The sequence below is a fragment of the Teleopsis dalmanni genome, chromosome 2 (genome assembly GCF_002237135.1).
Source record: "Teleopsis dalmanni isolate 2A chromosome 2, ASM223713v2, whole genome shotgun sequence".
Classification (NCBI taxonomy): domain Eukaryota; kingdom Metazoa; phylum Arthropoda; class Insecta; order Diptera; family Diopsidae; genus Teleopsis; species Teleopsis dalmanni.
Window position 1 is genome coordinate 44,489,338 of NC_051847.1, and position 15,169 is coordinate 44,504,506.

At 30.0% G+C, this 15,169-nt stretch overlaps 2 protein-coding genes across 3 annotated transcripts; both read right to left on the reverse strand.

Annotated features, from left to right (window-relative positions):
• Positions 1-1,301: 1,301 nt before the first annotated feature.
• LOC119681811 lies at positions 1,302-4,318 on the reverse strand. 2 transcript variants are annotated; one of them, XM_038095099.1, is made up of 3 exons: positions 4,084-4,318; positions 2,148-2,221; positions 1,302-2,083 (listed from the first exon to the last, which is right to left on the reverse strand). In XM_038095099.1, exon 3 carries the CDS (start codon positions 2,074-2,076, stop codon positions 1,381-1,383), a length of 696 nt encoding a protein of 231 aa, XP_037951027.1. In that variant the 5' UTR covers positions 2,077-2,083; positions 2,148-2,221; positions 4,084-4,318; the 3' UTR covers positions 1,302-1,380. The 2 variants fall into 2 exon arrangements, with proteins under 2 accessions (XP_037951027.1, XP_037951026.1); XM_038095098.1 differs by lacking the exon at positions 4,084-4,318 and having other exon boundaries at positions 2,148-2,255.
• Positions 4,319-6,011: 1,693 nt separating this feature from the next.
• Positions 6,012-8,329, reverse strand: LOC119683659. The gene is made up of 3 exons (XM_038097459.1): positions 8,251-8,329; positions 6,807-6,880; positions 6,012-6,748 (listed from the first exon to the last, which is right to left on the reverse strand). The coding sequence occupies exon 3, from the start codon at positions 6,739-6,741 to the stop codon at positions 6,241-6,243; it is 501 nt and encodes a 166-aa protein (XP_037953387.1). The 5' UTR covers positions 6,742-6,748; positions 6,807-6,880; positions 8,251-8,329; the 3' UTR covers positions 6,012-6,240.
• Between the last annotated feature and the right edge of the window lie 6,840 nt (positions 8,330-15,169).

The following is a 15,169-nucleotide window of genomic DNA, read 5'->3' on the forward strand; positions in this document are numbered from 1 at the left end:
ATTTTGACACTAAAAGAATAAAGTATTGGACGTTCTCACTATAAACAAGAAAAGACTAAAGTCACTCTCTTATGCACTAATAATCCACTCCACCTGCAAGAAACACCTACATAATATTACAATTATTCTCAGATTCTGCTGTGATAGAGAAGAGCCTATGGAACACCTAATCAGTAACTGTGATGCACTAAGCCGCACGAGACATAAAATTCTAGGTGCATTTGTAACGTCAATATTCATTGAGACATTTCCATGCTTAAATTTTTTTGGTTCGCTTCTTTTGACGCGATTTGAAATTCATAGTCTTAAGGTTCCACGTATAACAAAAATAGCTCATTATATAGGGACTTAGTGGCATAAATGTGAAGAAACTAGTAAACTTCTCACAGCCACAGACCTGTACCGACGACTTCATAAATAGAGGCCATATGTATTCATTTTCGATTAGCTTAAATTAGGTACTTAAAAAACTTTATCGTAAATATATTTAATGACATCAAAGGAAGTTTCTAGATTATACAAGACTCACTTTTTATAATAGATGTATGCGAATTGTTGATCTATGTGAAGTGTTTCATAAAGAAACTGATTGTTGGGGATGTCATGTTTAAGGTTCAACTGTGTCCGTAACCGTACCTTGACTAGTTAACTCAAGTTATTTGCTTTGAAGATACCATTGAATGTTATCTACATTTTGTTTAGATATGTGTGACAGTTCTGTAGACAATTAATCTATAGGTATTCGTAGATTTCATTTCCTTTTCATATATAGTCCGCTTGTTTGAATATGTCAACGGCAAAATATTGCTGCAATGGTACAGTACTCCAGTAAACACACGTAACATACGTCTATTTAAATTAAGAAGACTCTTCGGTTTTTTTTCTATATAATCACATAACCCACTAGATTACTCCATAAGTTATTCATCACCACAATGGATAGTTTAATCATAATCCTGAGTGGTTCACACATCAGTGTTTGTATTATGTGTTAGACTTATATTATTGTGTGTGCCGGAGCTGTTGTGATCATCTCATTAATTCGCTTCTGTTGATATGTCCATATTAAGGAACACAACAAAGAAAGACTTTATAGAGCGGTTAAAAGGTTATAGTATAAAATTAAATACTTGACTCTTAAAAGTGGAAGTTCTGTATTCTATTAGCAAACTGGTCTTTGGTTTTAATCAACACCAATAACACTATTAATAACTTATAGCGATTATAAATTTATTAGTAAAAGTAAAATTATAATATTTAATAAATTAAATAGTAATATATTATAAATTAAATCAAAAAAATATTTTTGTTAATATACGCATGTATTTATTACTTATTGTTAAACACGTTTAAAAGAATTGAAAGTTGTGTAGAAATTCATTAGTCCGATTCAGCATCACTCTCCTCAGATTCCAAATAAGATTTACGAACATTTGAAGATTTAGAATCAACGACAATTTTTTCTTCGTCTTCTTTAAGCTTTATGACCTCAATAATAACCTTACGACCGATCGGTTGGGTAGGATCACAATCATCTGCACTCAATTTAACCGCCATATCATTTAATTTTTTAACAGGATTTTTCATTTTCTTCGTACGCAGCTGACCAGTTGGACGGAATAAAAACTCAGAAAAATTTTGCTGGATTAAATGAAGATGTTGTCGCTTAATTCTATTAGCCTCACCTCTTCTTCTAAGCTCGATAGTTGCATTATTAGACGCATTAGTAGCCGCATCATCAGGCACATTAATAACCGCATCATTAGACGCATTAAGAAGAGCCGCATTGAAAGCCGCCAATTCAGCATCAAACATTTTCTCCAACTCTAAAGCATTCAAAAACATAGGCGAAATGGATGAATAACGTTCTTCTGGTTTAGATGTGCCTGAGTCCCAACGAGTAGACCTCCAATTACAATTTTTAACCACTGGCTCAGCGCTGCCACCTGCATTAACACGACCAGAGTTATCAACTGCATTAACAATTGAATTACCACCTAAATCACCACCTGAGCTTGCAGATGATTTGTCATCCCCAGACAATGCAACACCACCAACCATTGTATTTTCAGGCATTATGAATCTGAAATAGTTTTATATATTTAAGACTTTTATTGTGTATCTGCGAGAATATTTAATATATTTACCTTGATGACGGTGTTTAAGTAGGATTTTTGTAAAATAAAGTTAACCTTCAGTACTTGAGATAATTTTTGCCACACTGTCAAATTTTGAAACATTTATTTTCAGTTATATTTTTAGTTTTTATTATAAAATTTTATTTTAAAATGTAAACTTTCATTCTCAAAACAAAAAATTAGTTTAAAAATGAGTACTTGATCAGATAATTTTTTTTTCATATTCCAGGGCACTTTCTAGTTTAATAGAAAAATTAAAGGATTATAACCAGAGTACCCTTTAATGGTATCTTTAAAACTTTTACTACCAACTGGTGCTCAAACCCTTTTCTTGCTTTTATTTTTTTGGTTCACTACTTTTGAAGTTACTTTAAAGTTATAACAAACTCAATATTAAGGGGGTATTTATATCAAACATGTACTAAAAATCTATTATTAAATACATATATTAGAATCTAGACTTTATTTATTAAAAATATTTCTTGGTTTGAATGTGACTTTGTAAGGACCATGTTATGTAGATTGTCTTATGTCTTATTTTGAGCCTTTTTCGAGTTAGTGCATCTGGGCACTTTTGCTCTATGATGGCTGGGAGGTTTCTGCGGAGTCCCACCCATCTCACTGACTAATTTGAGTATTCTTCATAATCTTCGTGATTTTTCAATGATTGATCTAAGATCTGCGTACCTCCCCGTGCGGTTACTGATTACTCTGAGATTAGATAGTGCTAAGTAGAGCAGCCTGTAGATTTTCGCATATAGCTTCCGAGCTCTGTCCCTTATGTATTTTTTGACCGGATCTATTCTAAGGTCTCTTAGCATATCATTCGTGCGGATGTACCATGGCACTTTGAAGAGCCTTCGGAGAGCCTGACTTTGAGCAACTTATAGCTATATAACATGGCCCTAAACAATACGATATGATGAGAGATTTTTATTAAGTTCGCTATAATAATCAACTGTCTTCATTATGCCATCGACATCGATATCGACAAAGATGGGTTCATGAGATATAGAGATTTCAAGTTTTCTAAGCTTGAAATAACAACTAGAACCACCAGAAATCTGGTTTCAGAAGCGACCAAGAAAACAACCTGCACGTACTCGTTAACTAAAATGACCAAGCATCGCTTATAACTTCCTACAATGACAACCACAGACCCGCCATCTAGCGAAAGCTAGTGCATGAAATTGGTAAACTAGTAGATTTATGTCATATGTAAATTTTTTTATTAATTAAAGAACCAGATGTTTCTTTAAATAATATATGTTATTGTGTCGTAAAAAGAGCTAATGACAATATTGATTTCTTGAAATTATCGGGTTAAAGCGGTTTTCGATACAATATTTTTGATATTTCAACAGCTGATGCCTTTTTTTCTTAATATTTAATATCAGGCAAATAACACGTAAACACTTCTCACTTTCAGATGGTTTCAATACTGTTCTCTCATTGCAAAGTTGATAAGAATCTGGTAGTACATACCCAAAGCCTATTTTACTTATGAAGAGATCAAAATATATTCTATATACATAGAACTGGCAAGTGTATGGACGATGAATTTCGAGTCAAAAAGAATTATGCTCAAAAGAGTACCATTAGGAAAATTTCGGCATAGTGCGGAATCTTCTTTAAGGCAGACAAATTAAGTACCGGGTCCCTTGTCGCAATTCGAATCCTCTTATTATCTTTAACGTAATGACTTTGACCTTGATCTGTAATTTTGTAATTCCTGCTCTATATATAATTATTTCAACAATTTTTAATAAAATGATGACAAAATTTTGACTATACCATCTATTAATTTATTATGGGTGTATATAAGACGGAAGAGGTAAACTTATGTGTATATATGTAAATATATATATGTATATGTGTATAGTCCTCTGTATATAAGAGGAATATATTAATACAATATAAGGAAGTTTAAGTAAAAAATATTTACCGACTAGTTATTCTCCTTGCTTTAGTAGTTCTTACTTTGACTGAAACTGATTGCTTCTCCTTGAAGGATTGCTTCTCCTTGTTTATTTGTAGTGCTCCAATAAAATTGTCTGTGAGAAAAGTTCTAAAACAGAAGAAATGAAACTTTAAGAACCGTTTAAAGTATAAAGTATATTAGATCAACAAAATTGAACCGTTTAAACAAGTTTAGTTATGTTCCGGTAAATAGTAATTACACCAATTGATATAAATTTTCACTTTAAGAAATTTATAACACCTTCGGAAAAAATTAAAAATCACATGGCCATCTTTTCCATATGATTATATAAAAAAAGAGGGCTGCCATATGTATAAAAAATCAAAATGCCATCTTTAACTTCACAAATAAATTTAATTTTTCTATTATATTTTATTCTATTATAGGTACTATTAAAGAAATAGTATTATAAAAGGATAATTATTATTTTAAACAAAGGTATTAGCGTAACATATGACATCAATGATGAAAATACGGTTGGCAACTCTATTGCTACAGCAAACATTTCGATTAGGGACAACTTATTTTTGCATTTTATATATGTATTTGGGATTTCAATATGATTAACTTATGGTGTGATAAAAACACTGTTATATATGAAACCGTATGTTGATTGGAACACGCTATGGGCCTATGGAACACGCTATAGGTGCATGAACCGCGCTGTAGACTGCCAGGTAATTTACATTGTTTATAGTTTTATAAAATATGGCTTAACATAGCATAAAGTGCAAAAAACAATCAATTTATTTGAGAAAACATATCAAATTTAATAAATAATATTTAGAGATATATGCGATATAGCTGGCTTATTCAAAGAAACCCGTGACGCTGGCCACAAATGTCAAGATTCGTAGAATTAATACCAATGTGTGTCCTTAAAAGTACGAATTTATTTATTTATTTACCTGTAATTATAAATTAACTTGATTAACTTAAAACTTTTACTACTGTATATTAAATAAATTGTATTTAATTAAATATTTTAATTACTTAAAAAACACTTAAGATACCCGTACTTGCCGAAACTTGAGCACGAACTTCAGAAAGCGAAGCAAAAAAAAAATGACAAACTAATATACCTACATAGAACTTTCAGTGTTGCCAATTCCTTTTGTTTTGTAATTGAAAGCAGTGTTGCTATTCGGTGACGTGATCACCGGTTTCTAGACGTTTAGAACCGCTTATCAAACGTGATACCTAAGTATTTAATGCTGTCCTCCCAATTAATCACGATGATAAGAAATTTTTGGGCTTTCCAGAAAGCGTCAGAAGTGTGGGCGACAATTTGCTCTAGATGGCTCTAAAGCAATACTTTGAGTAGCATTTTAGTGAAAATCAACGCCATTGTTGCGTTGATTGATGTACATCGTCGTCCATCACAAATGCATTATATTGTTTATTTTATTTTAAGGGACAGACTTAGGTAATGTAGATTGAGGTTCTAAGGATTTAAGGTTTTAGTTTTAAACAAAATGAATAGACTAAGTTGGTATAGAGTTGCAGAATAGCTTGCTTTTACTTAGTTTCTCGGGAGCCGTATTCCATAGTATTATAAAGCGGGTAGTCTTTTGATTCTCTAAGATGGTTTTTTATAGTCGAACCTTTAGCTCTGCGTCGATTTGATTCATGTGAGCAACACAGGCGCACCAGGGTTTACCAGAAGTACAAAATAAAACTATAAAATTGGGTTTTCAGATAACGTTTCACTTAAGGCAGTCGCAGAGCTTATATATTCAAAATAATATTCAAACTTTAATGATAAAAAATTCATTTGTATGGATATCAACTTATTTTATTTTACTCAAGAAATTAAATCTCTGATGATAACAATCTTATAATAATATAATCTTATAGGCGTAAGGAATAAATGTTAACTAAAAAATAAAGTAACAATTTTATTTTTTAGTAAAAATTCTGATATTGTTCATAAATTTATTAGGTGTCGCTCTTTTTCCTTAGTGATGAGGTGGGTTTTTATGGATATGCAAAATGATGTCAATATCAAAATATGAAAAAAAATATCTTTAATAAATACTATATATAAATATATTTACATACGACAAATATATTATATACTTCCTAGTACATTAACATGGAAACTTTTGAACTGACAAAAGTTCAAAAGATTGATTCAGTATCACTCCACTCAGATTCCGAATCGCATTTACAATCTTTTGAAATCTTAGATTCAATGACTTTTGCCTTCTCTGGTTCTTTAAGCTTTACAATCTTAATTATGACTTTACGTCCGACTGATTGGGATGGATCATAAAAGTCTGCATTATTTGGAACCTTCATTTCACATGATTTTCGTGAAGTACTTTTGAGTTTCATACGACATTTTTGAGTTGGTCGACGAAAGTACTCCAAAAGATTATTTTGGAGATTTTCAATTTGTTGTCTATTTATTCTATCGATCTCCAATTGTCTTTCAAATTCATTAAGATCAGGTTCAATGATTTGATTATAAGTTGAAAAATCAATATCGACAATGTTCTGTCGGCGTACGCCAGTGCCATTATGGTGATCATCACGCAATACTTCACATCTGGCAATTGAGTTTGACGAGAAATTATCCTCTATTAATTCAAGACCGTCATCGAGGGAATGCTCAGGCATTTTGAGTCTGAAATGATTTTAAAATGATAAAAGATTATGTGAATGATGTAAGAAGATTTATTTACCTTAAAGGTACCGCAAATGTTATTCTGAACAGGAATTTCGTAACAGAAGATTATTTTACGGTAACTATCGCCTCCTAAAAATGTTTGATTATTTATATTTATTTAATAAAATTATAATATCAAACAGAAAAGGCATTGCTGACAGAATAATTTTTTTTTATTGTGAATTACTTTGCAGCAGTTTAGAAATATTATTATTAATATTGTTAGGGGATGTAACACTGCGACCGTCGGGTCTATTGTGCCCCCTTCTAGAAATATTAGAATACCAAAAAGTCTTTTGTAATATTTATTACAATCAAATCACCAAATTACACTTTAAATAATACTACAAGGTCTCGAAATATAATCGAAATATCACTTTTTAAAGGGGCTGTATTACGAGACCCTTTATTACGAGACTCGTATGTAGACCAGACCTGTTGAAAGCATGGGAAGTAAAGTTAAATTTACTACTTTTGAATTGTCCAAACCTTTTTGGATTTTTTTTAAATATTTTATTTTTTCCAAGATTTTTTGGGACTTAAAAAAGAACTAATTTATTATTGTCTAATGCATGGAATAATGTAAAATTCATGACCCTATTTTTTCAACTTTGACCTTTAATCCATATAAACTTGTATGTTGGTATAAAAAGATACTAATGATAATCCGCTAATAAAGAAGATATATTTAATCATAAGATTGAAATTATTAAATGTTGTCTTATATCAATAATTGATATGAAAATTTTAATAATAAGAACAGGTAGCTGATATATAACCAAACAATTAGACAGACCCTTCTATATAGATGTGTAGCAATCAGCAAGATCTCAAACACTACTATTCGCCAGCTGGAAATTGCACAAAGCTAGGTTCTGAGAAGACTTTTCCCATGGTTAGGACAAATGACATCCTCAGGGACCTCAAGATCGCTCCGATTAAAAAATACATAAAGAATAAAGCTCTGAAACTATTTACGAAAACGAAGAGGCTTACCAACAATGCGTTATTAAAACTTAGAATGGTTACAGGCTCCTCGGGGAGGTATGCAGATCTGAGGTCAATTAATAATTAATAAGCAATGATCCATTTAAGTCGTGTAGAGTGGTTATGCAGAAAACTCGTAGTTAATAGAGAGTAAAAGTGCTAAAGTGCACTGATTCAACTAGCCTCAACGTACAGATATGAGGACCTCAAAAATATATATTTTAATTAATTTAAAAATTATTTAAAAATGAAATAAAAGGGTGAACGCTAATAACTTTTATAAGCTAATTAAAATACTATATGTATGTATAAGTATCTCATTAGATATTGATAAAGCGTTGACAATAGTTCCCTTTATTATCTACTATAATATACATATATTTATACTAATTAATATTCTTAGAAAAAGTAAAGAGTATTGATGAAAAAAAATATAAAAATATTAACAAAAATATATATATAAGTATATTTACTTTTACTGGACTTTTAATGAAAATTGTATCAACACTTTTTAAATGCTTGTAAATCCACGGAATAAAATTGTGATTTATTTTTTGATAGTTTAATTTTTTTTTTTTTTCTTGAAGTAAAATAAGTGGAATGACAATTGAATTTAGTTTTCAAAACGTATTCGATCAATAAAAATAATACTGTATAAAGTAGTCTTAAAAAGGTTCGTCTGGTTGTCCAGGATTACCTCTGAACAACGTAATCGTTGTAAAAATGTTTTCATTGTATAACTGGTGTGAAAGAGTTTATTTCGAGACTAATGACAATTCATTTGTGAGGTGACATATTCAATATTAAAAGCCCTAAGCAAAAATGACGTTTTAATTAAATTATATTTTAGTGCAGTAAAGGAGCACGTACATTTATTGACATCATTTTAGGTTTTAGTGTTAGATCTAGTAAAGTCATCATCTATTTTGTATAGTTTTCGATTACATATGGTAAAATATCCAAAGATTGCAAAAAAAAACCAATTTTTAGTTACAGTAATATATAAATTTAAGTGTAGTTGAGCACTGACTGCGTGCGTTGCTGAAGTGTGAAGGTTAAACCGTTTTTTTTAATTGTAATTCATTAAAACATAAAAATATATATAATAATTTAATAACTTTAATAAAGGACTTTAAGATTTTTTTCATACATTTGTATGAAAATAAAGGAATATATATTTCTGATAGACACCGCTTTAGTGTTATTTATCGTCTATCAAGTACATATGTATATGTGTTTAGTTGTGTATTCAAATAAATATTCTCATTACAAGCAAAAATAAAATCTTAAAATCTCACTGAGTTTAAAGAAAAATGTGTCTTTCTTAAAAAAATAATCCATTTTTTATTTTTGTTGTGAAGTCAACAGCTCTTTCTATAAATAAAACGAGACGAACTCCTTAATCGTTTGTTAAACAATGATTTTCCAGCTTTTTATAATACCGAATTTTAGGGAAAAAAGTTCCAAATTTTATTTACATGCAGTAATAAAGTAAAGTACTCTGAATAGGTCCATTAAATCAGTTGCCTTTTTCAGATAAAAATGCCAAAATATGAATAAAAAGCTTCACACGAATAAAAACACATCAGTCGAGAACAAAAAATCATAATAATTTTGCGGAATTTCTTACTTAAAAGTTGAATATGGAAATATCTTTTAAGCTGAAGTATTTCACAACAGAGACGTAGTAAAAATTTTTTTTTGAAAACTCTTTAAAATTATCAACTCTATTAAATAGACTTGGTCTTTCTGATTAAGATCATGTCAAAGACTTATTTAAACGAACAAACGCGTTTAACTCACAAATAATATATAGCAAAAGAATGATATCAGTGCTGAAATTTCATCCAAAACTAAATTATATTGATTGTAAGTAAAGAAATTATCTCATATGTCATCTGATTTGTTCTTAACTAGCACATGCACCAAACGCGTTTAACTCACAAATAATATATAGCAAAAGAATGATATCAGTGCTGAAATTTCATCCAAAACTAAATTATATTGATTGTAAGTAAAGAAATTATCTCATATGTCATCTGATTTGTTCTTAACTAGCACATGCACGACGTCGCCTTACTACTCTAGTGGTTTCCCTTGTGAAGGATCTGCGTCACAATTGTTTAAGGTGGTTTTAAACCTCCAAGTTTTTTCCCCTATACGGTTACACAATAGGCTAATAGACCTAGTTTCAGCGGTACAACCTAACCTCACTTTATAAAGAAGTAAACGCTCAGCGCTCAATGCAGTATTATAGCAAAATATGGGAGGTTGGATCGGCGGTACAACCTAACCTCACTTAATAAGAAGTAAACGCTCAGCACTCAATACAGTATTATAGCAAAATATGGGAGTTTTATACTGGATCGCCCAATAAGTCCATACACACTTAGTTATAAGTTAGCATAAAACAAAGTTATTGCTAATATATTAGAATTTTGTCTTAGAATCGCCTATGAAATCAATAACATTACAAACAAATAATGCTTTGATATAAAAATACTAAAGGTATTAATGTATGAACTTAAGTCCAAACATATATAGTGAATATAACTAAAAGAAAGAAACAGGTCAAAAAAATAGTTACACTATTAATCAACATATCTTTAAGAAAGTTATAAGTGATATAGGATGTTTCTTAAGCTGCATGAGAACTATCGATATCGATAACAATGGTTTGATAGCTGAGAATGTAAAATTCCCAAAGGGTTGGCATTTATCCTAAATCGTTTAACGCTAGAACAACGTTTCCAAATTGTGGAAACTTACTCCGACAAAAAAAATAAATTGATTTTGCAATAAATCGTTTTATTTCTTTATTATTAGAAATTTGTTTTCAGAAGTGGATCTGTTAACTGACCCACTCATTTTTGCGATATACCTACTCTTGATTACTTTTAATGGGGTTATGTTAAGTCATTGGTTTCTGTAGAAAACTGACAAATCTGGAACTATTGAAGCAAAGGAAGCCAATATACATATCACTATTGACACCGTATGACAGCATTTATTGCAAAATAATAGTCAAAAATTGGACCAATCGAATGGACCATGCAACTCGTAGCCACGGCGCACATATATAGGAAGTTATATTCAAAAAATAAATGCAATGATTTTATCTACCAGATCCTATTAAAAAAAGTTTTACACAACAATATTACTGTCTTCCATTATCATTTTAAGCTCTCAAGCAGAATGACTAATCGAGTCAGTTATATCCTATCAGTTATTTTTGCGTTGAGAACTACAATTATATCAGTCAAATAGAAAATCTTATTATTATAAGGTCTAGATAGGACTTAATAAGATATTAAAAAGATGACAAATTTGAAATATCTTCTCTTTCTTCCCTTTCTGCTCCGCTATTGAACTTCATATAGGATGCGCTATTGTGTAAATAAGCGCGAAATGGTAGAAAAAGATTCAAAGTTAAGCAGCTTCGTATGATAAGACGAAATACATAAGTAAAAAGAGGCTTAGAGCAAGCAAAAATCGATGTACTTACTTCGTCTTCCCTAAAAGTGCAAATATTAAGTCAGAAGAAGAATCACAAGTGACACACATTATGACTCGAAAATATTTAAATGACACAATTGAAGGTGGATGGATGAATCGCTGAATTTCGTACAAGTTGAGTAAGCCAACTCATCCAGAGATATGTGGCGCATAACAACAAATCAAAAACAACAACAACAACAGAAACAAAAACATAAAAGATATATAATCATAATGAAAAAATCTTATAATGTACAAGATAATTAATTAATGTCACAGGGCGTGTGCATTGCTATATTTACACACACCGCCAAATAGAAGGAAGGGTAGAGCTGATATCTTCGGCATACAGTATGGGTATTTACCCATGTCATCTTCTTGAGCAATCACAAGTATCTGTTCGCATGTACCACATCTATTGCAGGAGTATGTGTGGATATCCCAGCGCTTAATATTGTCATGGTAATCATAATAACGAGCCAAATTAATATGTATTTTTATATATGAGCCATAATTCCTGCCGTTTGTACTGACACATTTGTCTACTTTAATGTATCTTATATATTTTATATGTAATTTTTTTTCTTTTTATTATGGATTTTTTTCTTTTGTGTATGATTTGCAATTTTTCGTCATTTAGCTTCTGTACGAAAAGATATTAAAATGTATAAGTTGAATGTTTTGTTTTTGGTTTTGGTGTTCATACCCGTAATAAAATGACAGTAAAACAAATTTCTGGTATAAAATATTTTTATATATTTTAAAGAGATACATTAATGAGGGTGAACAGAGAAGTGCTTAGACCAAGTGAACATTTTCATGGCATAGAAGTTATAAGGGAGTTAAGGAAGCTATATTTATAAGGGAATTAAGGAAGTTATAAGGGAGTTAAGGAAGCTATAAGGGAGTTAAGGAAGCTATAAGGGAGTTAAGGAAGCTATAAGGGAGTTAAGGAAGCTATAAGGGAATTATAAGGAAGTTTTAGGCTCAAGAAACTTTCTAGATTTAACTTCTAAAATATGGAGATATCCTTAAATCTCCATATTATCTTTCTATCTCCATCTTTATATTTATAAAAACTTAAGTTGAATGTATATTATAAGAAATAATCACGTTTTTTCTTTATTTTTTATATTAATAATTGAAATTGTTTAATGAAAATTCATTTTCATTGGTATATATGGTATTGCTAATATTTGATGTAATAATTTGTCTATATGTATTTAGTTACTGTACTATAATTCCAAATGAAATAACTCCCTATATATATTTAGTTACAGTAGGTTATTTCCAAGTGAAATGCATCCACACATCCAATAACATTGAAAGCATATTAAACTTGATATATGATACTTAAAGAATATCATCGACTAAACAATATGCTATACATATACAGAAGGGAAGTATTTAAACCCAGAGTTGATTGGTAGCTGTAAGATTTTAAATCGAAAATTACATCAAATAGAAACTTTTAAAAAATTTATTTTTAGAGACTTTTATATAGATAAACTTCTTTAAAATTAAAAACAATTATCTATAAACATAAATTATATTAATATATCTTATGAACTAACTGCTAACATTTGTTACATATTAGAAAATATAAAAAAAAACCATTATCAAATACTTTATAAAACCTCGGCCACAATCTCGTTCACTAGTGACAAGTTGATGACCTAAAAGTTTAAGTATCTTTAACACTTGATATAGCTTGCACAAGCCTTCAATAGATTCTTCTTTTTACGCTTACAAACCACTTTCCTAATACATGTACTTGGCTATGTACCAAGTTTATCCACCATAAGGCTTTAGTTTATAGAAGTGAATGGCTCTCAAGAATTGAATGGAATAAAATAAATAAGGAGTAATGTCACTTCGTCCTTAGAATGAAAGCCAAATATGTATAGACAGTATGAATAAATTGACAATAGTCTTTTCCTTTCCTAGATTATATTTAGAATATCAAAGAGAATATGACTGTATCTCTAATCCAACTCCAAGTATACTCGATGTTCTGCGATTACTTGAAGCAGCTTTCCAACACCGACTTCTTACCGACTTCCATATCACTTTTCTAACAGGGATCATATTATGGATAAGCTAATTCTGGAATTAGACTATTATAGTCTACTGAATTGAATAGCTCTTAAGAATAAAATAAATAAGGAGGATTGGCTCAACTTATTTATAAAAAGGTTTTAGTCTTCAGAATTGAATAGGTGATAAGAACAAAATAGAATAAACGAAATAATGAGAATTGGTTCTCTATGGAGTGAAATGCTGTAACTATGGCTGATATTTTTGTTGCGTACCGATCATAATTCAGCAGATCGCACTCTGCTGTTCGAGTGAAAGCTTAATAGTTCTTGAGAATTTGCTGTGAACTCATTGTTTCTGAGTTTTGTGTAATCAAGTACTCATGAAATCACAACTTCATGTCTAAATCTTAATAAAATATTTTTTCAATGTGCCGAAGTAGACTAGCTCTCTTAACGATCACCTAATATATTTGCTAATGAAACATTTTTTTTAATTTTAAAATCTCTCTACCATTTTAAAAAATATTTTTACTAAGCAGCTGTTGCAGTTGTAGGTAATAATGTCATTTGACTTAAAAGTTAAGATTCTGTTTTAAACACGAGCCTGAATAGACTTAAGAATAGAATGTAGGAATTAGAAAATACTGATTCCCTATTGTTAGTAATAATTACTAAGAAATTATTTTTTAAGAAGATTATAAACTTAAGATGGACTAGAGACTAGTTGTGAGAGAGAGAGACTATATGTTAGGCAATATGTGCTTCACTTTTCTTCTTTACGGGTTTTCTTATGAATTCTTAAAATTCAATGTTAGAAGAGACTAACCATTTTACATATATTTATTTATACTGATTTACTATTGTTAGTAATAATTACTAAGAAATTATTTTTTAAGAAGATTATAAACTTAAGATGGACTAGAGACTAGTTGTGAGAGAGAGAGACTATATGTTAGGCAATATGTGCTTCACTTTTCTTCTTTACGGGTTTTCTTATGAATTCTTAAAATTCAATGTTAGAAGAGACTAACCATTTTACATATATTTATTTATACTGATTTACTATTGTTAGTAATAATTACTAAGAAATTATTTTTTAAGAAGATTATAAACTTAAGATGGACTAGAGACTAGTTGTGAGAGAGAGAGAATATGTGTTATGAGACAAAATGTGCTTCACTCTTCTTCTTTACGGGTTTTCTTATGAATTCTTAAATATTAGAATATCAACATACGAAGAGACTAGCCATTTTGCATTTATTTATTTATACTGATTCACTATTGTTAGTAATAATTACTAAGAAATGGTTTTTTAAGAAGATTATAAACTTAAGATGGACTAGAGACTAGTTGTGAGAGAGAGAGTCTATATGTTAGGCAATATGTGCTTCACTCTTCTTCTTTACGGGTTTTCTTATGAATTCTTAAAATTCAATGTTAGAAGAGACTAACCATTTTACATTTATTTTTTAATTTTAATTTAAATCATTACAAAAATTTTTAATTTTCATTATCACTTAAGCGTTTATTCCTCAAAATTTTAATTAACTTGAGTCGAGCAATGTAATTATGTGATGAATTCGATGCCTCATTTCAATGTTTAACAAACCATGACCAATAAAAAATTCAAGTAATTGAATTGACAGAGGTGCCTTCATGTCAATCTTGGAGGGAATGGTATTGTATGAAAATTCTGAGAAAAACTTATTTATAAAAATAATTTATTTATTAATAAACAAAATGAAATCATTTTACAATATAACGAAGGCTAAATAATTTTGTCAATATGCAAGTAGTGATCGTGATATATAATGAACTATAAGTGTACGTATAACAGTACCTTTCCTCTGCTCGTCTG